The sequence below is a fragment of the Stenella coeruleoalba genome (genome assembly GCF_951394435.1).
Source record: "Stenella coeruleoalba genome assembly, chromosome: 11".
Lineage (NCBI taxonomy): Eukaryota > Metazoa > Chordata > Mammalia > Artiodactyla > Delphinidae > Stenella > Stenella coeruleoalba.
Window position 1 is genome coordinate 75,094,808 of NC_137157.1, and position 25,754 is coordinate 75,120,561.

General features: G+C 37.5%; 1 protein-coding gene across 2 annotated transcripts in view; it reads left to right on the top strand.

The window, feature by feature from the left end:
• Positions 1-25,754, top strand: part of PKP2 (plakophilin 2) — an 84,403-nt gene that overhangs the window by 36,376 nt on the left and 22,273 nt on the right. For both annotated transcript variants that reach the window (XM_079937477.1, XM_079937478.1), the window contains exons 5-6: positions 3,013-3,220; positions 9,933-10,110. In XM_079937477.1, coding sequence (XP_079793603.1) covers positions 3,013-3,220; positions 9,933-10,110 — 386 coding nt within the window. The remainder of the gene's footprint in view (positions 1-3,012; positions 3,221-9,932; positions 10,111-25,754) is intronic.

Sequence of the window (25,754 nt, forward strand, 5' to 3'; positions counted from 1 at the left end):
CTTCTTGTATTTGATATGATATATATCTATTTGATAAAATGGATAAAGGTAACTAAAATCTATTTTTAAATGTGAGGTAGGTGCCAGATACTAGGAGGTCACATTCTACAGTGAGCAGAGCTGTAGCTGGATTTCAGCATTTATCTGAGTATCAGGTGTCTGCAGTTCCTTCTTTCCAGGCTGGAGCAAGTGCTGAAAGCCAAGGGGATAAAGGTGACAGGGTAAGGGAATGGGTTAGAGTGCTATTAGCAGAAGACAGCCATTCATGCCACCCAGGCAGGGCAGTAGAGGCTTCCACTAGCCACTTCTCACTCATGCTATCATCACAGCTGGAAATGCAATTTAGCCAGGAGGCCATTTCACATCATATTTTGAAGAAGGCAACTTATTAGTTGTAAATTAAGTAATGAAATATTTCTATCGTCTAGCTGCCATTTATGAAGTCTAGAGCGTATGAATTCAACCATCATAAAACCTAACTATGAAATAGAAATTGACAGAATTAGTGAAAAACATGAGTTACAGGCTGTTTTCAAATAAGTTGTGCCTTTCTGCTTTTAAGGAAGTGTAATAATAGGAATAGATGAAGTGATCAAATAGATGATCTGCTGGACCAGATCTTATTGATAGCTATCATTAGCATTTTCATACAAATACATTAGAATGGCTTTAGACATAGCCAGTCTTCCAGTTGTCTCCTGTTCTGCAAATGTCTCCTCTGAAGGGAGCCAAAAGTGGAAGTATTCTTCCTTACTGCTGCCACTGAAGCCTTAAAGGGACCAAAAGAGTACTTTCCTCTTAAGGTTCTTGCAAGTTATTGATTAGAGAATGTATATAAAATTCTTAACACTATGCCAACACCTCCTAATGATAGAAGTGGGAGGAAGAGTTGTTATTTTGTTAGTATTGTGGTTATTATTATGTTTATTATTTTTACTAGATTATTTTACAACCTTGACTTTTATTCCTGACTTGCTAGTCTACTCCCCAGTCCTAACAAAGGAAGATGTAAGATTGGAAGACAGTGTCTTAAATTCCATTTGTCTGTCTATGAGAGACATAGAAAATGTGAAATGTGCCACTGGACCAGGTGTGCAGCTCTCTCCTGAGTGGGAACTGTCGTGCAGTTAGGGCATCATTCATAAGTGATGAACATCATCTGAATGGGAAACTTATGCTCATTCACAGCAACTTAATTCCTAAAAATGTCTGCATTAAGATGGTGAAAATGACTGAGATCTTTACCAAAAAGCTCTTACCAACTTAAAAAAATTTTAATCAGATGCTAGTGGAAGCCTCTGAGAAAGAAAGCCCTCAGTCTGCAACTTAACATTTCTCTTCAGCAATGCTGCATCCTCCTCCTGATTTCTTTAGATAACATTTGCAGCCTAAAACACAAAGTCACTTTATTCAGACTCATTATTTGGCCTCTTCTTAAACAGCCTTAGGTTTCAGAATCAAAACCTTCTATTTTTCTTTTTTATTCCTAGTTCTGACCCTCTGGTTCTTTCTCTAATATCATGACCTTTCTTGCATATGTGTATAGAAGAAATATTTTTAAAATAGCACATTAGGGCTTCCCTGGTAGCGCAGTGGTTGAGAGTCCGCCTGCCGATGCAGGGGACACGGGTTCGTGCCCTGGTCCGGGAGGATCCCGCATGCCGCGGAGCGGCTGGGCCCGTGAGCCATGGCCGCTGAGCCTGCGCGTCCGGAGCCTGTGCTCTGCAACGGGAGAGGCCACAACAGTGAGAGGCCCGAGTACTGCAAAAAAAAAAAAAAAAGAAAAGAAAAGAAAATAGCACATTAAAAAGCGTAAAGTTATGTTATTTACCTAAAATGCTTGCATAATTTATTTCAGTGTCTTTAAATACTGAAAGCAATTGATCATAAAAATAGCTTGCACTCTTCCAATTATAAAATAAACAAGTCATGGGAATGTAATGTACAGCATGGTGACTGTAAAAAGTTTCTAAGAGAATAGATCTTAAGAGTTCTTACCACAAAAAAAATTAACTATGTGTGGTGATGGATGTTAAATAGACTTATTATGATCATTTTACAACATGTACAGATATCGAATCATTATGTTCTGCACCTGAAACTAATATAATGTTATATGTCATTTATACCTCGATTAAAAAAAAATAGCTTGCATTTAAGGTTAGTTTTGCATTGCTACTGCAGTTGCCATGGTAAATGAATTTTTATTTCTACTGCTGATGGGAGTGATTTCTGTTATTTATATTGACTGTATAGGACTTCCCTGGTGGCGCAGTGGTTAAGAATCCGCCTGCCAATGCAGGGGACACGGGTTCGAGCCCTGGTCCGGGAAGATCCTACATGCCATGGAGCAACTAAACCCGTGCGCCACAATTACTGAGCCTGCACTCTAGAGCCCACGAGCCACAACTACTGAGCCCACGTGCTGCAACTACTGAAGCCCGCGTGCCTAGAGCCTATGCTGTGCAACAAGAGAAGCCACCACAATGGGAAGCTCACGCACTGCAACGAAGAATAGCCCCTGCTTGCTGCAACTAGAGAAAGCCCATGCACAGCAACCAAGACCCAATCCAGCCAAAAATAAATAAAATATTATTTTGACTGTATAGTTCTGTCCTGGAAAAAATTCGTGTAATATAATATTCTTCCATAAAACTTTATTTCTCTGATTCCCAGTTCTCTTCATCTTCATTATGATTAAGGCTTTTATTATTCAACTCTTTCTATCCACTTATCACTTATTCAACCCTTTATCACTTAACTTTGCCCTTTAATTTTTTCATAGGTTTCAGTCTTAATTTCGCAGATTTATTCTAAGCTCCTTGATGAGAGATACTGCCTTAGAGCAGGGGTATATTGTACACTGGAGTCCCAGGTTGTGCCACACATTGATTGGTGGGAGTTATCAACAAAGTCAGTGAACTTCATCTGTTCATTCATATTACATTGAAGATTTTTAATGCCACATCAAAATTAATAAATATCTGAAATATGCATCTCCTTCTTCCCCAGGTTAACCAGCTTCATGGCATCCCCAAGCTTCTACAGCTCCTCAAAATTCAGAATGAAGATATCCAGCGAGCTGTGTGTGGGGCCTTGAGAAACTTGGTGTTTGAAGATAATGACAACAAATTGGAGGTAGCTGAACTCAGTGGAGTACCTCGGCTGCTCCAGGTGCTGAAGCAAACCAGAGACTTGGAGACTAAGAAACAAATAACAGGTAGTGCTTACTGACTATTACAGGGGGTAGCACAGTGCACCCCAGCCAGATGTGTTAATATCATCTGTTTTTTTCTGAGGTTTCCTGGAACAAATGATTGATGGGCTCATTGTTATCTGAGAGGGCTTTCAAGGAACATTATTACTGCTAGCTTAGACCCCAGATTCAAGTCAAGTTTGAATTCCTTTTTTCTGAAGTGGAAATGATTCTGAGGCTTTTGGTTAATATTTTTAGTTAGAAGTTCTATGCAGCTTCCATCACCTGGACCTCTCTCAATACAAGCTTCCTCGCTTACCTGTCCCTCTACACCCCCAAAAAAGAAAAAAGCATGACTGGATATGTTTTTCAGTTCTCCATTTTATATTTTTACTCAAATACTGATTTGGAAAAATAAATATCTCCCTTCTGTGCATGGATTGGAAAACTAAAATAATCAGATAGAACTAAACTAACGGTTTTGGTAATTCTTGAAGCATGGAGAAAGGAGGACTAGTTTCATTTAAATGAATAGTACGTATGATAGAAGAGAAGATAGTTCATTGAAAATGAAATGAAAATGGTTCATCAGCTCTCGGCTAAAGCTCCATGAACACATTACAGAGTGCAAGAAACATTACTGAGTGTAATCATCAGTAGTATTGCCTTGGGGAAACTTTTAAGTATCTTCAGTGTCCCAGGTAGTAGACATTTTTAATTTATTCTCACAAAAACCTTAGGTTTTGGGGTATTTTTAGGTATTATTGGCTACTAAATCTCAGTTTTACGGATGACGAAACTAAGGTCCAAAGAACTTAACCCTTTCTAATATATCATATAAAAGTTTTTTTAATGATAATAGTTGACAGTCTTCATACTTATTTAAAAGAAGTACTCCATAAATATTGTTTAAGTTGAACTGAATATATGTTGCACTTTTGCCATCCTTTATTATACAACAGTATTCTTTTTTCTATAAAAATGTTGTCATTATATCCTCTCTATCCATTTATATCTCAAAATATCACATTTTTCTATCTCAATATATTTTAATTTTATAAAACTATATGAAGGGTTGCACCGTACTACCCTTCTGCCAGCATGCTGTCATGTCCCATGAGAGATTTCCTTTCATATCCATGACTTATATTAAAACACCTACAGAAATTAAGAGTGATATCACTTATTCATTCATTCATTCATTCAGCCAACATTTAGAGGGCAGCCTCAAGTACCAACCAGGGTGAATCACAGTCTAGAGAGGTTGTGAATTTTATTTTCCATCTACTAAAACGTGAACAATTATGTGATGGTTGGCATTAAAAAAAAACAAAAACAAAAAAATAGCAACCAAACCTCATGTTTAGAACCTAACATTTTCTTTATTAAAAAACAGTTATGAACCACGAAAGAGAATCAAACAGATTATTCTGTTTTACACTCAGAAAAGACTTCATGAGGAGATATATTTCACTGTGGACCTTAAAAGAGATTTAGGCTTTGGACTAGCGTTTTGAAGGAGAATGAAAGTTATTCCCAGCAAAGTGAAAATCACTAGCAAAGCAAAGAAGCTGCTGGTCGTTCACAGGAAACTTGGGTAATAGAGTGATCGAGGTTAGGGTGTGTGGTAGCCAGAAATGTTGGGAGGATGTGTGGCTCTGTGTCAAGGAAATAATCCATTGTTTATGAACTTCCTCTTCTCTTGTGTAGGAAGAAGGAAGCTAAGGACAGAGAATGTTCTGTGGTATTGATGCCACAGAAACCACTGTCTTCTTTAGATAATCTACTGAGGTGACAAATGGAGTTTGATTGTGCAGTTCCCAGGATTTCTAGTATAAGCTAAACATCCCTACCAGAAAGTGTTCATTACATATTAATTGAATTGAGTTGATAGTTGAATGTTTGATACAAATCCTACTAAATAACTTCCTTTAGCTCTATTAATGGAAGTGCTAAATAAGTGCTTTTTGGGCCTCAAAATAAATTGTTGACTAATTTAGACATGTTTATATCTTTGTTTAGAAACACAAAATGACACAGTAGAAACTAACACAGCATTGTAAAACAACTATACCCCAATTAAAAAAAAAACAAACCACAAAGCGAGTAACCATATATGTGAATCTTTTCTTGTCTATTTTGTAAACGTCTTTTTATTGAGCCTCTATTACATGCTAGTCATAAGCTTGGGCTTTCCATTTTTTATCTCTGTTCTTCCTGACAGCTCCATAAGGTATGGTATTATTGACTGTTTACATATGACCAGTGTGAGGCTCAGGGGGTTGAGTTGCCCAAGGTTGCACAGCTAGCAAAGAACAAGGCCAGATTTGAACCCAGTATTATCTGGGTGTTTTGCTGTATCAAAGTGGCTCCCACCTACTGTTTTGGGGGCAAAGAGTGACTCATTTTTACACTTCTTTAGGAAGGGGCTTTGTCTTTGAGATCTTGGATCAGAGAGCTCTCCCTTGCTCCTTTTTGGCCCTTCCTCTCTCTCCTCTTGCCACTGCCTTGATTCAAACCCTCTTCATCTCTCTGGTCTACTCTTGCAGTAACCTTGTGCCTGGCCTCTATGATTCAGTATTGCACATTCCCAGTCTGTCCACCACTCTGCTTCTGCAAAAAAAAAAAAAATCATTACGCACGTTCTTTAAATGTATAATTATTTTATTCTGCATTTGTAATGGTGCAGTAAGGTACCTTGAGTTTATTTATAGTTTTGAATAAATGGCCTTTGCTATAATGTGATATTCCAGGTAAGGCTTAACAGAAGTTAGGTGAAAGGAGGAGTATGTCCATGCAAGGGAAATTGCAAAAACATATTCCTCCTGCTCTGTGATAATTTTGAAAAACAAGTTTAAAAAGAACCACTTCTCCTCCTCCTGCTCCTCCTTGAAGATTTAATCATAAAATTTACAAGTTTTGCTACTAAACATTATACAGATTTAGTTAAATAACTATATTTCCAGTCCTAAAGAGCAATATTAATAAAACATGGGTTTCAATATCTATTAAATCCCTTTACTAGGTAGCTGCATTTTGTAGGTATCAATTGGCAATAAGTTCCTAGATAATGCAGTTATCATTATCTTTCTTATAATTGCTAATTATTCAAAGTATATCCCTTACCAGAATCCAGTTCCCCTTCTTTTTGGCTAGAATGAGAGCTTAGTGATAGAAAATTACAGACAGAACAGCTACAACAGAGAACTATAATAATAGAAATTTAGGCACTATGATTAAATTGACCGGAAGTTAAAGGTGAAACAAATGAAAATCCAAACCCTAAATATAATACAGTATCGGGGAATATAGAATCTAATCATTGAAAGGGACATCTATTTAGTGTCATCTAAACCATTAATTTCCCAATGAGAGAAATTGGAATCATATTTAAAGTATAAATTCCTGGAATTCATCCTGGGAGTCAGGCTTAGTAAGTTTGTGGTGTGGCCCAGGAATGTGTGATTCTAATTTGTCACTGGGCTCATTTGGTGACTGCTAGTCTCTTCAAACACTCTAGTTTTAAGATTAAACCCCCTTGTCGATATTTTGATAAAGGATGAGCTCATTTTTTTTATTGGCTCCAGTGATAGTGCTGGATCTTATAAGCAGATCTTTCTGTTTTCTTCAAAGCTGTCTTAGAAGTTTATACTTTCACTGAGCCAAAATCTCCATCCTCAGAATTTCTGCTCATTGGTCTGGTTTTGTCTTCTATAGCCACAGAAAATAATATGTAGTTGTTGAATTTGCATTTCTTTAGTTACTAGAGAGCCTGCATTCCTATGTATATTAGACTCTTTTAGCTTTGGGTTAATTTTTCTACTAGTAATTTAATTTTTAATGATTTATTAGAACTCTGTATACTAATGATATTTAACCCTTTGTCCTATATCAGCATGCACATTTTCCCAATTTGTAATTGGTCATTTATTGATTTTTGTATGTATGTGTGTGAGGGTGTGTGTGTATAAGTACAATCCCGAATCTCTAGTGAACATTTAAGCTCTTCCTTAGCCTTGTACCATACAGAAATTTGGCAAGCATGACACTTCTGTACAATATCCTACATTAAAAATTCAAAAGTTATACTAAAACTCCCCAAACCTTATACTTCTGTAGAAATAATACAGCATGACAAGCTACAAAGGACATTGACTGTTGGAGGAAAATTCCACTCCCTTTATTCAAACTAATCCTCTCTGGTTTTTATTGTAAGGTGTACTTTTCCTTTGAGTACTCTGTGTGGTCCTTTTTAAAGAGAGGAAATATCATTATGCTTCACATTTTTAAGCCTCTGACAGGCAGAGGCTGTTAATTTGTTTGCTTATTTAGAAGAGGAAGCTTGTTTTTTTCTTTTCTTTCTTATCTTTAGCTTTCTTTTATAGCTTAGTAACCAAAACTCAACGTCAGACCTCTCTTTCAATTGTTTTCAACCACCTTAGGAGTTTTTGGAGTTTTATTCTGTCTGTCCCTCTCCAGGGCCTCTTAAGATGAGGTGTGACCCATGAAGTCATTGTGTTGCAAAACCTGTGGCGGAGGGACACTGCTCATGACTAACCCCAAATGCCAGTTTGATCAGGAAAAGACCTTCATCAGCCAGAATTCTAGTCCTCACGAAGCACTAGACCCAGCATTGCTCTGTCTAATGGCAGCTAGATGTAAGCTATGGTGGAAATTTGGTTATTTAAAAAATTAGTTACTTGTACACAAAGTAAACTGTTTAAGCCCAAAAGACTACATTAGGCCTAGAGTGTTCTAACTGATGGGCCAAATAAAAGTATGGTTGATTAACTACTAAGCTTTAACCATACAGACTATTATTTCCGTCATTAATATCAAGGGAGGTGATATCTCCATGTAATTCTGGCAAGACCACCATGTTTGCTTTTTTCATAAAGTGGACTGTCCTGTATATCTGTGCTTCCTCTGTGCTTCATGCAGATGAAGCAGTAAATTTAAGAGGTAAGATTTAACTGACTGGGCGGTGGGGGCATAAACAGGAAGAAAATAAAGATCCCTTCTCTTTCTGTCCCCTCTCTGTTTCTCCTTTCCTGGATGATAGCGAGTTAGAGTAACTTACTGAAGAATGAATGATGGCAAAGCAACTTGACACCTGCTGGGAGTCACTGGAATAGCAAGCAATAGGGGTATAGTCCTTCCACTGAATCAGAGGTATTTAAGCACCAAATTTGTGAGAAAAACAAATCCTAAGTGTATATGCCACTTTGTATTCTCTCTCAGTACCCAGCTTCAGTCCCTGTCTCACAAATGCCCTGGGAAATACAGTATCCTGTTATCTTAATTTCTTCCTGAGTTGGCTTATATGGCCTTTCTTTTTAATTGGGGGTGGAGGGGATTCAAGAGGAATAGGAAAGTTAAGTGAGTAAATGTGGTACCAGTCTTAGACCAATGCTTAGGCCATGCAAGTTGGCAGGTAGATAAAATGCTCTTGTCTCTCCTTCTCTGCCAAACTGTAACATAAGAAGTAGATGAGGTAGAGCCAGCATAAATTCTGGCAGGACATAAAGTCTGCCATTGGGTAGGAGTTAATAAATATTAATTGGTGATGTTGAGAAGCCTGCTGTTGACAGGCATAGGCAAAAGCATTCTAGAGGCTCTTCCTGCTATTATTGGAAGGCAGATGTCAAGTGGGAGTTGCAGGCAGTGGGGAGCAGTAGGCAGGCAGAGATGTCCTTAGATATGTATGTATCTAAGGGAGAAAACTACGACTTTTAAAATGCTGAACTCTTTAATTACAACAGGATCATTTCAAGCTTTCCTGTTGGTGAGCCCAGAATTTATACTAATGAGGTCAGCTTTGTGGTAGGGTCATTTAAGAGAAACAACAATAAGGATTTTTGGCATTCATTTATGTTCTTGATTAAACATGTATAGTTTTACATTGTAAGTTCTCTTTCTCCCTCTCTCTCTCTCTGTATGTATATGTGTGTGTATACATATATATATATATATATTAAACATCTTTATTGGAGTATAGTTACTTTACAATGGTGTGTTAGTTTCTGCTTTACAACAAAGTGAATCAGTTATACATATACATATGTCCCCATATCTCTTCCCTCTTGCGTCTCCCTCCTTCCCACCCTCCCTATCCCACCCCTCTAGGTGGTCACAAAGCACTGAGCTGATCTCCCTGTGCTATGCGGCTGCTTCCCACTAGCTGTCTATTTTACTTTTGGTAGTGTATATGTCAGTGCTACTCTCTCACTTCGTCCCAGCTTACCCTTCCCCCTCCCCGTGTCCTCAAGTCCATTCTCTAGGAGGTTTGTGTCTTTATTCCCGTCTTGCCCGTAGGTTCTTCATGACCATTTTTTTCTTTTTAGATTCCGTATATATGTGTTAGCGTACGGTATTTGTTTTTCTCTTTCTGACTTACTTCACTCTGTATGACAGACTCTAGGTCCATCCACCTCACTACAAATAACTCAATTTCGTTTCTTTTTATGGCTGAGTAATATTCCATTGTCTCACCACTAGTATACATATATATATATATTTTTTTTTAATTTTTCTTATGGAACAGCTTCCATTGCCATCTAATGAGGTCTAAACAGGTTCTTTCCCTTGGGAAAAGGGCTGTCTCCCCCTACCTTTTTTTTTTTTTTTTCCTTTTATAAGTAGCCATAGCTCTAGGGGTGACGGTCTTAACTGATCTTTTCAGCAGTCGTTTTGACCCAACCCTGCACTGTCTTGATGGTACTCTTTGCTTTTCTAGGTTTGCTGTGGAATTTGTCCTCTAATGACAGACTGAAGAATCTCTTGGTAACAGAAGCCTTGCTTACCCTGACTGAGAATATCATCATCCCCTTTTCGGGGTGGCCAGAAGGAGACTACCCCAAAGCAAATGGTTTGCTCGATTTTGATATATTCTACAATGTCACAGGATGCCTAAGGTAATACCACTCTACAACCGCCCTCAACCTTTTCTCTGTACACTTTAAATATTGCATCCAGATCTGTCTAAAACTCTACCCAATTACCTGGAGATATGGTAAAAATTATAAACATCACTCTAAATACTAGAAGCACAATGTAGAAAGAGTATTTTTTCCAGACATATTTGATTCCAGAAGCTACCCACATTAGCTCATGAGAGAGAGCATGTCTTCCAATAAAGAAACTAGAAATCCAGTCCGAACACCTAGAAGTCCAGGCACACTGGCCTTTCCTGTCTCACAGGATTTAAGCCAGGCTCCATGCTGTATTTTTAGTTCACAAAAATATAATTTAATGACATGATTAAAAAAATAGTTTTGAACCTGCAGTTTTTAAATAGGCAACAAAGCCTGAAAGGATAGAATGTCTTACCACAAGAATAGCTTACAAAAAACATTAGTTTGATCAGCATTTCTAAATATTGGGATGAAAAAATGCTAGAACTGTTTTCTCCCCTGGGCTGTCAGATGCCAGCTAAACCAAGAGGAAATAGAAACACATGCAAGAGGAAGAAATGTTAGTCTCAACTTTTGTAGAAGCGTGCCTCTCAAGCTTTCTTATATATATTTGAAAATAATCATTGTCCTTTATGTCCAAGGATTAAAAGAAACCAGATAGATATGCAATCAAAAATAGGCAGACCAGAATAAGTTGTGTCATATTCTGCCTTCTGATCTTTTCTCTAGTTTCACAGTTCACTTCTTGAGGGAATCTGTTTGGATGATAACAGAGGGAATTTATTATGGTAAGATGTTTATCTTATCTCCACAGTTAATCACACAGTAATGCATATCAAATGCCAGTTTTTTATAAAGAATTACGTTAGCCACTGAGAGTTTTACAAAGATGAATAAGAAAATTCTTAACTGACCTTTAATCTAGCAGGGGATGCAGATAAGCAAATAAACTAGAATGCAATGAAATATGTTACAGCAGTGATTCTCAAAGCGTGGCCCCTGGACTAGCAGCATGTATATTACCTGGAACTTATTAGAATTCTCAGCTTTCACCCCAGACCTACTAAATCAGAAGTTTCAGGAACACGTGTCAGGAAGAAGTGAAGTGCTGCAGGGATGCAGAACAAAAGGACCATTCATGCCAGCTGAGTGGGATCAGAGGTGCCAAATGAGCTGGGCTTTGGTGGGCTATTTCAGTAGACAGAAATTCTCTAGGTAGTATCCCTTGAAATTTATTTGCTATACAGTCCACTAGAACTGCTTTTCTTTTTTTTTTAAAGTCTTTATTGGAGTATAATTGCTTTACAATGTTGTTAGTTTCTGCTGTATAACAAAGTGAATCAGCTATATGCATATGTATATCCCCATATCCCCTCCCTCTTGCGTCTCCTTCCCACCCTCCTTATCCCACCCCTCTAGGTGGTCGCAGAGCACCGAGCTGATCTCCCTGTGCTATGCGGCTGCTTCCCACCAGCTATCTGTTTTACATTTGGTAGTGTATATATGTCAATGTTACTCTCTCACTTCATCCCAGCTTACCCTTCCCCCTCCCCGTGTCCTCAAGTCCATTCTTTACATCTGTGTCTTTATTCCTGTCCTGCCCCTAGGTTCATCAGAACCATTTTTTTTTTTAGATTCCATATGTATGTGTTAGCATATGGTATTTGCTTTTCTTTTTCTGACTTACTTCACTCTGTATGACAGACTCTAGGTCCATCCACCTCACTACAAATAACTCAATTTCCTTTCTTTTTATGGCTGAGTAATAGTCCATTGTATATATGTGCCACATCTTCTTTATCCATTAATCTGTCGATGGACACTTAGGTTGCTTCCATGTCCTGGGTATTGTAAATAGTGCTGCAGTGAACATTGTAGTACATGACTCTTTTTGAATGATGGTTTTCTCAGGGCATATGCCCAGTAGTGAGATTGCTGGGTCATACGGTAGTTCTACTTTTAGTTTTTTAAGGAACCTCCATACTGTTCTCTGTAGTGGTTATATCAATTTACATTCCCACCAACGGTGCAAGAAGCTTCCCTTTTCTCCACACCCTCTCCAGTGTTTATTGTTTGTAGATTTTCTGATCATGGCCATTCTGACCAGTGTGAGGTGATACCACATCGTAGTTTTGATTTGCTTTTGTCTAATGATTAGTGATGTTGAGCATCTTTTCATGTGTTTGTTGGCAATCTGTTTATCTTCTTTGGAGAAATGTCTGTTTAGGTCTTCTGCCCATTTTTGGATTGGGTTGTTTGTTTTTTTGATATTGAGCTGCAAAGCTGCTTGTATACTTTGGAGATTAATCCTTTGTCAGTTGCTTTGTTTCCAAATATTATCTCCCATTCTGAGGGTTGTCTTTTGGTCCTGTTTATGGTTTCCTTTGCTGTGCAAAAGCTTTTAAGTTTCATTAGGTCCCATTTGTTTAGTTTGGTTTTTATTTCCATTTCTCTAGGAGGTGGGTCAAAAAGGATCTTGCTGTGATTTCTGTTGTACAGTGTTCTGCCTATGTTTTCCTCTAAGAGTTTGATAGTGTCTGGGCTTACATTTAGGTCTTTAATCCATTTTGAGTTTATTTTAGTGTATGGTGTTAGGAAGTGTTCTAATTTCATTCTTTCAATGTAGCTGTCCAGTTTTCCCAGCACCACGTATTGAAGAGGCTATCTTTTCTCCATGGTATATTCTTGCCTCCTTTATCAAAGATAAGGTGACCATATGTGTGTGGGTTTATCTCTGGGCTTTCTATCCTGTTCCATTGATCTATATTTCTGTTTTTGTGCCAGTACCATACTGTCTTGATTACTGTAGCTTTGTAGTATAGTCTGAAGTCTGGGAGCCTGATTCCTCCAGCTCCGTTTTTCTTCAAGATTGCTTTGGCTATTTGAGGTCTTTTGTGTTTCCATACATATTCTGAAATCTTTATTTCTAGTTCTGTGAAAAATGCCATTGGTAGTTTGATAGGGATTGCATTGAATCTGTAGATTGCTTTGGGTAGTATAGTCATTTTCACAATATTGTTTCTTCCAATCAAAGAACATGATATATCTCTCCGTCTGTATCATCTTTAATGTCTTTTATCAGTGTCTTATAGTTTTCTGCATACAGGTCTTTTGTCTCCTTAGGTAGGTTTATTCCTAGATATTTTATTCTTTTTGTTGCAGTGGTAAATGGGAGTGTTTCCTTAATTTCTCTTTCAGATTTTTCATCATTAGTGTATAGGAATGCCAGAGATTTCTGTGCATTAATTTTGTATCCTGCTACTCTACCAAATTCATTGATTAGCTCTAGTAGTTTTCTGGTAGCATCTTTAGGATTCTCTATGTATAGTATGTCATCTGAAAACAGTGACAGCTTTACTTCATCTTTTCCAATTTGGATTCCTTTTATTTCTGTTTCTTCTCTGATTGCTGTGGCTAAAACTTCCACAACTGTATTGAATAGTAGTGGTGAGAGTAGGCAACCTTGTCTTGTTCCTGATCCTAGAGGAAACGGTTTCAGTTTTCACCATTGAGGACGACATTGACTGTGGGTTTGTCATATATGGCCTTTAGTATGTTGAGGTAAATTCCCGCTAGGCCCTTTCTGAAGGGTTTTTATCATAAATAGGTGTTGAATTTTGTTGAAAGCTTTTTCTGCATCTATTGAGATGATCATATGGTTTTTATTCCTCAATTTGTTAATACAGTGTATCACATTGATTGATTTGCATATACTGAAGAATCCTTGCATTCCTGGGATAAACCCCACTTGATCATGGTGTATGATCCTTTTAATGTGCTGTTGGATTCTGTTTGCTAGTATTTTGTTGAGGATTTTTGCATCTGTGTTCATCAGATATATTGGCCTGTAGTTTTCTTTTTTTGTGACATCTTTGTATCGTTTTGGTATCTGGGTGATGTTGGCCTCGTAGAATGAGTTTGGGCGTGTTCCTCCCTCTTCTATATTTTGAAAGAGTTTGAGAAGGATAGGTGTTAGCTCTTGTGTAGATGTTTGATAGAATTCGCTTGTGAAGCCATCTGCTCCTGGACTTTGTTTGTTGGAAGATTTTTAATCACAGTTTCAATTTCAGTGCTTATGATTGGTCTGTTTATATTTTCTATTTCTTCCTGATTCAGTCTCAGAAGGTTGTGCTTTTGTAAGAATTTATCCATTTCTTCTAGGTTGTCCATTTTATTGGCATATAGTTGCTTATAGAAATCTCACATGATCCTTTGTATTTCTGCAGTGTCAGTTGTTACTTCTCCTTTTTTATTTCTAATTCTGTTGATTTGAGTCTTCTCTGTTTTTTTCTTGATGAGTCTGGCTAGTGGTTTATCAATTTTGTTTATTTTCTCAAAGAACTAGCTTTTAGTTTTATTGGTCTTTGCTATGTTTCCTTCATTTCTTTTTCATTTATTTCTGATCTGATCTTTATGATTTCTTTCCTTCTGCTAACTTTGGGGGTTTTTTGCTCTTCTTTCTCTAATTGCTTTAGGTGTAAGGTTAGGTTGTTTATTTGAGATGTTTCTTGTTTCTTAAGGTACGATTGTATTGCTATAAACTTCCCTCTTAGAACTGCTTTTGCTGCATCCCATAGGTTTGGGGTCATCGTGTTTTCATTGTCACTTGTTTCTAGGTATTTTTTGATTTCCTCTTTGATTTCTTCAGTGATCTCTTGGTTATTTAATAATATATTGTTTAGCCTCCATGTGTTTGTATTTTTTTACAGTTTTTTTCCTGTAATTGATATCTAGTCTCATAGCATTGTGGTTGAAAAAGATACTTGATAACGATTTCAATTTTCTTAAATTAACCAAGACTTGATTTGTGACCCAAGATATGATCTATCCTGGAGGATGTTCCATGAGCACTTGAGAAGAAAGTGTATTCTCTTGTTTTTGGATGGAATGTCCTATAAATGTCAATTAAGTCCATTTTTTTTAATGTGTCATTTAAAGCGTGTGTTTCGTCATTTATTTTCATTTTGGATGATCTGTCCATTGGTGAAAGTGGGGTATTAAAGTCCTCTACTATTTTTGTGTTACTGTGGATTTCCCCTTTTATTGCTGTTAGCATTTGCCTTATGTACTGAGGTGCTCCTATGTTGGGTGCATAAATATTTACAATTGTTATATCTTCTTCTTGACTGATCCCTTGATCATTACGTAGTGTCCTTTGTCTCTTGTAATAGTCTTTATTTTATTGTCTACTTTGTCTGATATGAGAATTGCTAGTCCAGCTTTCTTTTGATTTCCATTTGCATGGAATATCTTTTTCCATCCCCTCACTTTCAGTCTGTATGTGTCCCTAGGTTTGAAGTGGGTCTCTTGTAGATAGCATATATATCGGTCTTGTTTTTGTATCCATTCAGCCAGTCTGTGTCTTTTGGTTGGAGCATTTACTCTATTTACATTTAAGGTAATTATCGATATGTATGTTCCTACTCCCATTTTCTTAATTGTTTTGGGTTTGTTGTTGTAGGTCTTTTCCTTCTCTTGTGTTTCCTGCCTAGAGAAGTTCCTTTAGCATTTGTTGTAAAGCTGGTTTGGTGGTGCTGAATTCTCTTAGCTATTACTTGTCTGTAAAGCTTTGGATTTCTCTCTCAAATATGAATGAGATCCTTGCTGGGTAGAGTACTCTTGGTTGTAGGTTTTTCCCTTTCATCATTTTAAATATGTCCTGCCACTCCCTTCTGGCTTGCAGAGTTTCTGCTGAAAGCAGCTGTTAACCTTATGGGGATTCCCTTGTATGTTATTTGTTGTTTTTCCCTTGTGCTTTTAATATTTTTTCTTTGTATTTAATTTTTGATAGCTTGATTAATATGTGTCTCGGTGTGTTTCTCTTTGGGTTTATCCTGTATGGTGCTCTCTGTGCTTCCTGGACCTGATTGACTATTTCCTTTCCCATGTTAGGGAAGTTTTTGACCATAATCTCTTCAAATATTTTCTCATACCCTTTCTTTTTCTCTTCTTCTTCTGGGACCCCTATAATTTGAATGTTGGTATGGTTAATATTGTCCCAGAGGTCTCTGAGACTGTCCTCAATTCTTTTCATTCTTTTTTCTTTATTCTGCTCCCTGGCAGTATTTCCACCATTTTGTCTTCCAGCTCACCTATCTGTTCTTCTGCCTCAGTTATTCTGCTATTAATGCCTTCTAGAGTCTTTTTAATTCAGTAATTGTGTTGTTCATCACTGTTTGTTTGCTCTTTAGTTCTTCTAGGTACTTGTTAAATGTTTTTTGTTTTTTCTCCATTCTGTTTCTGAGATTTTGGTTCATGTTTGCTATCATTACTCTGAATTCTTTTTCAGGTAGGTTGCCTATTTCGTCTTCATTTTTTTGGTCTTGTAGGTTTTTACCTTGCTCCTTCATCTGTAAGATATTTTTTTTGTCGTTTCTTTTTTTTTTTTTGATGGGTGGTTCTGTGTTCCTGTCTTACTGGTTGTTTGGCCTCAGCCATCCAGCACTGGAGTTTGCAGGCAGTTGGATAGAGCTGGGTCTTGGTGCTGAGATGAGGACCTCCAGGAGGCCTCACTCCAATTGATATTCCCTGGGGTCTGAGGTTCTCTGTTAGTCCAGCAGTTTGGATTCGGAGTTCCCACCACATGAGCTCAGACCCAACCTCTGGCCTGGAAACCAAGATCCCACAAGCTTTGCGGTGTGGTTAAAAAAAAAAAGAAAAGAAAAAGAAAGAAAAAAAGGAGCAGTACAATATCAAAGAATAAAAAACAAAATAAAATTAGAAAGATTAAAAAATATATTAGGAAAAATAAAACTATAATTAACAACCAATCGCTGGGAGTTCCTCCTGTACCCTTAGCTGTCCATGGTCCCCCACCAGTGCCTGGTAAGTGCCCTAGTTGTGTGGAGACTCGAATTCCACATCCTCCTAGTACTCCACCCACTTGGAACCACTTTTTAATGTATTTTTGATTCATTAAAACATTTTGATTCATTTAAAAACATTTTGCATCTTAAAATTTTTCTGTCGCTCCCATTGCCTTACCATATGCGACAGAGTTCTTAGCATGACAGACTCAGGACTCTTTCAATTGAAAATGGCAGATACACAATTCAAAGTTCCTTAAATCAAGTGGCTCATGTGGCTGAGATGTTGACGGGCACTTGTGGAAGTGAAAGAAGTGCATCAGGAACCATGGCCTCAAGGACTGGGACGTAAATTCAGCATCTCTAGAACTCAGTCTCCTATTTACAGGCATACCTCGGAGATATTATGGATTCAGTTCTAAACCACCGCAATAAAGTGAATATTGCAATGAAGCAAGTCACACGATCTTTTCGGTTTTCCAATGCTTATTTAAGTATGTTTACATTATGCAACAGTCTATTAAGTGTGCAATGGCATTATGTCTTAAAGAAATCAATATACATACCTTAATTTAAAAATGCTTTATTACAAAAAATGCTAACCATCATCTAACAACACAGGGTTGCCACAAACCTTCAATTTGTTAAAAAAAAAATGCAACGTCTGTGAAGCTCAATAAAGCAAAGCACAATAAAACGAAGTATGCCTGTATATCTCATCTCTGCTTACTTGTCTTCTTTGAAGACTACTGGGCTCATTCTCTAAAAATGCAAACAAGCCTTCTCCACGTAGCAGATCCCTAAATCACAGGCAGCCCTTGCTTAGCCACCCAGCAGAAAAAGTGCACTTCTTTCTTTAAATGTCAATCTCCTGGAAGGTTTAACCCTGACTCTGCTTCTGAATGCTGTGTATCATTTAAGCCTCTGTTCCCCTAGATTGACCAGACCTGGATCAGATACTTGCTTCATGACAACAATAGCAACAAGGTCTGTTAAAGTAGCAAGAGGGAGGGGAACACTTGGTGGACAAACAAAACAAAAATAGAAGACACCTTCCTCAGTTACAGCATATGCAACCTTTCTCAGTCTATCCACAACCTTCTTTACAATCTTACTTCCCATTTTCCTGCAAACATATCCCAAAGTACAAGCAAGCTACAAAGTACTTGCTTTCCTTAGATATTATAGGTAATTTCATATAGCCAAGGCTTTATTTAATTTTACTGCCTGGCAAACATTTTCTATTATCTGCCTACTGATTACTTAATCTACTAGTCATATAATAGCAAAGATAAAGTTAATCTTTTCTGTAAAACATTTTCCTGCCTCAGGCAAAAGCCATTACTTGTTTATAAGAATTCAAACAGGACTTTTTACAGGTAAGTCACCTCTGTACAGACTTTGTATTACATTACTATTTTTATGGGAAGTTGTTTACATACCTTTTTTATTAGATTGTGAACTCTAAGAGCTAAGCCTATGCATTTTTCTAATCTCTAATTCCTAGCACATAGCAAGGTTTCTGACATACAGTAAGCAAGTATAAAGTATTTGAGTGAAATGAGTAATGAACGAATGAGCAAATGAAAATCCATTAGGAATTAGGTGGATAATCATGTCTGGCAAGGTATCAAATTTGTGATGGAAAGTAATCAAACAGAAGTTGGAAACATTAGCTAAAGCCAGACTGAGGGGGCCTTATAAATCATGTTAAGGAGTTAATATTTTTCTTCTGTAAGCAAAGTTAGTAGTGTGGGGAGGATAGAAATATAAGTTCTGCATGAAGAAGAAAAATTATAATATCCACGTGAAAGGTGTATTGGGAAGGTGGAAATCTAAAAATAAAGATGTTGGTTGCACATCTTTTCCTGTAGTCTCCTTTTATGACAAAGGAATAACAGACTTGCGTGGTTTGGGTGAAGCAGTGCCCTTGTTGGCACACATTTTTCAGATATGTTATTGCCTGAATCCACTCCCATCATGATGACACCATTTTAAACAGTGTTTGCAAAGTCAGTCCAAACCACTGATTTGAACTACTTTCAGAAGCAGAATATTGCAAAATATTTGGGAAATTGAGTATCATAGTATTTGCTTACTAAAATATCTATTCTTATTTCATCTGTGTATCTAATTTATAATAATAATAGCTAATATTTACGTTGTAGAAACTGTTCAGAATGCTTTATGAGGATTTCCTCAGTTTATTCTCAGGGCAACCCTTGTAAAGTAGACCTTCCCATTTTATAGATAAGGAAACTGGAGCTCAGAGAGCAGAGGTTAAGAGATTTTCCCAACATCATACAGCTAGTAAGAGACAAAGCTGGAATTCTAATCCAGGAAGTCTGTCTCCAGGGCCAAGCTCTTCATCAGTGTGCTGGATACATTGATATTAGTCACATGTCTACAGACTGCTCTGCTGTGGATTAAGCCTCTGCCCTTCACAGTCTCGCAACCTCGCAGGGTCAGGTAGGCCAGTGTACAGTCACGTTCAGGTCTCATTATGGGCATTGTGTCTGCATTTCAGTGTTGTCTTTTTTTAGGAGTTCTATGCAAGTGGAACTCTGCACTACATTTCCTATTAACAGAGAAAATAGAAAGCATAAGAACTGGGAGGTCTTTCCAAGAGAGGAGATGGCTTTGTAGACAACTTCGGGTAGATGTTGTCACAATGAGTATAAAAGTCAGTAAGGAGATGTGAGTTAGAAAGGGACCTGTAGGGAACCTGTAATCAAATAGTCTCAATTTTCACAATAGAGCTGTCTTCTGAATAGTTGCTTATTTCTGACTCCAAGTTACTCTAAAAAGATTTTAAGACAGGTGTTGACTAGCTCTAATAAGAGTGAATCTTAACTACATAAAAATAAATGTTAGCAAATATTGTAACTGCTACAAGTTCATTGGAGGTATGGCCTCCGCCACTGGGTGTAGAGCCAACAGTGAACTGGCAACATGAGTAGTATTTTGGGCATTGTGTTGACTTAGGTTAGTGTAGCTAAATTCCTTCAATCTACTTCGAAGTAGAACTTCTGCATAGACCAGTGACTTTGTCCCTTTACTAACTTGACAGTGAGATCAGTTCTGAGAGGGACTTCCCTAGTCTTTAGATAGTGGTGCAGAGTGAATCTGCTCAGCAGGTAAAATCTTTGCTTCATTAATGAACTTGTGACAGTGACTCCAGTTCTGCCCACCTGGAGCTGCTACAGTGCGATCACATTCAGACAGGAGAACATGCACAGCTTATCCTTCAAAAACTGTCAGATACACCGTATCTGTCAGGTATCAGGTCATTTTTCTACAGAATTAGCATCTGCCTGCCGCAGCATTTACCGTGGGCCTTGGTGCTTTCTTTAGGTAATTCCTTTGGAATTACATACTTTTCATGACTAAAGTTACTCACTGACAGGTGATACAAATTTTGCAATAGGGAAAACAATGTTCATTGCAAGTTTCAGGTTTTTTCTTAAACACTATGCCAGCATAATGAATAATAAAATCCAAGTTAGGAGAGGAAAAATAAATTGATACACTCCAATTTGTGCTAGAGCCATCAAGAGCAGTTGTCAGGATCTCTTCATACCTCCACATTCAGTGACATCATGTTGGTAGCTTGAAATCAGCCATGGTGGGAGTATTTACACTGTAGAAATTGGCAAATGCTACAAATCAGAGCTCTCCCCACTCCACCAACCCAGAAAGCTGGTTGGCATACCACTGGCACTGAATTTCCATTAGTTGATTAACATCAAGATGTGGATAATTAGGGTAAAGGCATATTTCTCCTTACATATCTCTTTTCAAAGAAGAAATATTTCCTTTGTCTTCTTGGAAGGCATTATGAAGCATTATCCACCCCACTTTTTTTTTTGAGTGGAGAAAACCTACTAAAATGCCCCGTTCTTTTTTTCAAAATTATTTTTATTTACTTAGGACAAGAAGTATAACAGTTAAAATATTTAATAATTTATTTTGATTAGTAGGATACTCTTCCAAACATTTCAAACTGCAAAAGACTTATGTGACAGCCATAGAATTGTAAATTACCAAAGAGCATTAGCTGCCTTCTTTGATTATACAACCTTCCTACACATACTTATTGCGAGCCCCTGTTTGTCAATTTAGTATGGGTAACTCATTGGGAATTGGTGTGACATGGCTGTCAATTCTCTATGTTCCACCTCACTGATTGCCACACTTTTGGGACACCTTTGGATGTGACATAAATAAAACCAATGGTCATTATCAGGGTGTATGTTCAAAATTCCTACCAAAGATTTACCATTATTTCTCCATTCTTCCATTTGGTTCTCACCATTTCTTTCCTTCTCTTACCTTCTTTCCTTCTTTCCTTTCTTACCTCAGTCTTCTTTGTTCTCTTAAAAGGGAAGAGGTGGAAACAATTTAGAGGTCAGAAATTAAAATGCCTCCAGGGGTCAGACAGGCACTTAAGTGGACAGGTGTGAGACTATGGGCTGCTATCAGACTAGAGAATGGAAAAAAATGCCTACCCCAGGAGCAGTGACATTCAGAGTTCTGGAAAACACTTCAGGCCAAACACAGACTCTTCTGAGAAAGCCTCTGTTAGCAGTCTCATTCTTCAGCTGAAGAAATTAAGTACTAGTGACCCTTCCACAATAATAGAAGCAGTTATCAGAAACTTGAGAAAAGCAACTAATCCAGCCTTCTTGGGATTTTACCACTTGGTCTGTCTTCCCTCTTGCTCTTATCCAATCCTTTCCAGTACTTGAGTGCCTGCTGTATCCAAAGCACTGTTTAAATTTCTGAAATTTCAAAGGGGAGTGGGACCTATCTTTGCCCTGGAGGAACTCCAGTTTTAGTGGGGGAAAGGCACCAGAAGAGATTATCACAGTCCATTTGATAAGAAGTGTGGAAGAGGTTTGAAAAGACTGTTAATGCAGGCATTGAGTTGCTTAACTGATGTTGCCTAGGGATTGGGAAAAAATGTTGACTGGAGAGTCACATTTAAGGAGCTGGTAAAGGAAGAGTAGCTGTTTGAATGTCCCGCTCAGTCTTTAGCTCATCATGCTATCACTAGTTCATCTCTATCCTTTTTCAACATAGTCATTAAAAATATGAATTCACAAAACTCTGAAAAGTTGTCTTCCTAAACTCCTATTGTTTGTTAACCATTTGCTTATGAGAAAGCCTTATAAACTTGCTGACTTAATGTTATCGCCACAATCTGATTAACAACTGTTTCTCAGACTCACAGACTTAGAGAACCAATTTATGGTTATGGGAGAAAGGGTGGAGGGGAGGGATAAATTGGGAGTTTGGGATTGAAACTGTTATATTTAAGGTAGATAACCAACAAGGACCTACTGTATAGCACAGGGAATTCTCCTCAATATTCTGTAATAACCTAAATGGAAAAAGAATTTGAAAAAGACTAGATACATGTATATGTATAACTGAATCACTTTGCTGTACACCTGAAACTAACACAACGGTGTTAATCAACTATGCTCCAATATAAATGAAAAGTTATAAAACACACAACTGTTTCTGCATTGTAAAGACCACTCCAGAATTTGCCATTTTGTTTAGGATAATAGGACAAAATGACAAAACATTACTATAAAACATTATGAAATATACTCCTTTTTATTAATTATATTTTATGCCAGTTGAAGAGGAAAAGCAATTGGTAATGCATTTCTCCTGCAAGTGACTTAAACTTCACTCTTTCCTATATGTGTCATAGTGTAGTAAATGTATTTTAATGAATGTGTAATATAGTTGTTTGTACTAAAATTTATGATGTCTTAAAAGAAACTTCCATTGTCACTTATGATAAATCTAGCTAAGGTGGGGAGTGGTCAGAGGAAGCAAACTACATTTAGAAAGAAAAGCTATAATTATCAGCCTTAATCCTGTTGAGCCTCTGGGTTAAGGGCAAGTTTTTTGGTAATATCAATACCAACTACTTTCTGGAAAAATAATATCTCCGTGTAAATTTTTAATATATTCAATTATATCTATCTACTCCTGTACAATAAAACATGTCATTGTGTTCCTGAATTTCATTTCTTATGTATATCTGGATATCAAACTTCAGAACTTTGCTGAATCTGAATTTCCTTAATTATGCTTTTCATTCTATTTACCTTTGCTCAGTTATCCCTTATTCTAAATACTCCTAACAGAAAAGGATTTATCTGGTCTATGTCTCTGCATAATCCTATTTAGTTATTTAAATAATTAAGAATTAGTAATTAAATGAGAGTCTAATTTCCCTTATTATCAAATAAGTATTTTCCTTTTTTGTAAGACTATAGATTTAAAAGCAGGCCAGAACTTATTTTTTTTTAACATCTTTATTGGAGTATAATTGCTTTACAATGGTGTGTTAGTTTCTTCTTTATAACAAAGTGAATCAGTTATACATATGTTCCCATATCTCTTCCCTCTTGTGTCTCCCTCCCTCCCACCCTTCCTAGCTAGGTCACAAACCACCTAGCTGATCTCCCTGTGCTATGCGGCTACTTCCCACTAGCTATCTATTTTACGTTTGGTAGTGTATATATTTTTTAAAACCATAATCTAAATATGTGGTTATTTACTTCTAGAAAATAGTTTAACATAAACTAGAAGAATGTTAGCTGAGACAGTGTAAACAACACAGAAACCTGATAGAAGTATCCAGATAGTTCAGTCTGGAGAATGACTTTTCCAGAAATAAAAAGTTGAATTATCAACTTCATCCTCAGTTATTTGGTTAATTATTGAAACTCTTAACATTTGATGTATAAACATAACCAATATAAAGTCCATAAATAATGGAATTGGCAGTATTTCTAGTCATATTACTCTGTTGGTCATAATCACATTTTATACATTGAATATTTTAGATATACAAACAAATGTGGCTTAATGAGTTAAATTATTATTTTTTTTTTTAATTTATTTTTGGCTGCATTGGGTCTTTGTTGCTGTGCGCAGGCTTTCTCTAGTTGCAGTGAGTGGGGTCTACTCTTCGTTGTGGTGTGCAGGCTTCTCATTTCAGTGGCTTCACTTGTTACGAAGCATGGGCTCTAGGCAGGTGGGCTTCAGGAGCTGTGGCGCACAGGCTCAGTAGTTGTGGCTCGAGGGCTCTAGAGCACAGGCTCAGTAGTTGTAGAGCATGGGCTTAGTTGCTCCGCAGCGTGTGGGATCTTCCTGGACCAGGGCTCGAACCAGTGTCCCCTGCATTGGCAGGCGGATTCTTAACCACTGCGCCACCAGGGAAGCCCTAATGAGTTAAATTATTGTGTAAGTTTCTCTTTCAGTAATTTTAAAAGGTATAAGTGATTTTTAAAAATAACTGTTTTATAAACTAAGCCTCAGGGGTTTTAGGTCATTTTTAAATCTGTCAACAATAATTAACTTGTTAAAGCAGACACATCAAACAAACGAAGCAAATATGGCCATGATTACCTGGTCACCCCTGTCTGGTCTCCCTGAGTCCAATGTTTTAAAGAATATTTGTCTCATTAGAAATGTTAAGCAGCCCCCTTGCAAAGGTCCCCACTCTTCAGAGTAAATTTTCCACTATCTTATTCGTGTCCTTAGCAGGTGGGCCCAGATTAAAAGTTGTACTTCACAGAAATTGTATGACATTTCAGTTTGCCAAAGAAATTCTTCATTCTTACCAACCAGTTCATAAATATCATTTGTCTACTTTGGGTCCAGCCCCCCGGGATAATTGTTAAAAGAAAACACATGAATAGGGATAATATGGAGGAAGAAGAATCAGCGAAGGAAACAGAAGAATAATTTTTATTATATCAAGAGGACTGTATTTGCTTGTTTTTCTGCATCAGTTAGTTTATGAGATGAGTCTTGAACAGAAAATGAAATTGCCAAGAATGTCTTTATCAGAGATTTTTTTTTTTGACTGTATCAGTATGGGTTTATTGAATTGTTTCTTCAAGATTAGATTCAAGTCAAACTTTTTAATAAGAAGAGTCGGGGGTGATGCTGTGTACTTCTGTTGGGTGTCATGGTATCCTTGTGGCCTATTGTCCATGATGTCAAGCTTGATCACTTGGTCAAGGGTGATCTGGCAGTTCTCTCCACAAAGGTCCCGTCTCCCTCTGCAACAGATAATATCTGCAGCGCTAGGCTGAAACCAAGTGTGTATTTTTGTCAGAGATTTTTTTTAAAGCATCCTCATGTTTAAAAATTCTGTGTGGGGCTTCCCTGGTGGCGCAGTGGTTGAGAGTCTGCCTGCCGATGCAGGGGACACGGGTTCGTGCCCCGGTCTGGGAGGATCCCACATGCCGCGGAGCAGCTGGGCCCGTGAGCCATGGCCGCTGAGCCTGTGCGTCCAGAGCCTGTGCTCCGCAACGGGAGGGACCACAACAGTGAGAGGCCCGCGTACAGGGGGAAAAAAAAAAATTCTGTGTGTATCTTAAATTGAAGGTAGTGTCTTATTAACTGTATCTTATGACACTCGAAGTCATTTTCCAAAAAATATTAATACTGTCATAGAACTACTGTTAAATGTTTTAAAATTCTTCATCAAAAAAAAGTGAGTTGATATATTTGGATAAAGCCACTGATGACTTTATTGCTATCCTGTGGTTAAAGTTTATGCCGTCATGGACCTTGAGGGTATTACACTAAGTGAAATAAGTCAGATGGAGAAAGACAAATACTGTATGATTTCACTCATATGTGGAAAATGATTTCACTCCTATAAAAAACAGTCAAAAAATCAAAATAAGTAAACAAACCAAACCTAGCAAAATAAACACATAGATACAAAGAACAGAGTAGTGCTTACGAGAGGGGAAGGGGGCAGGGGAGGGTTAAATGGATAAAGGAGATCAACTG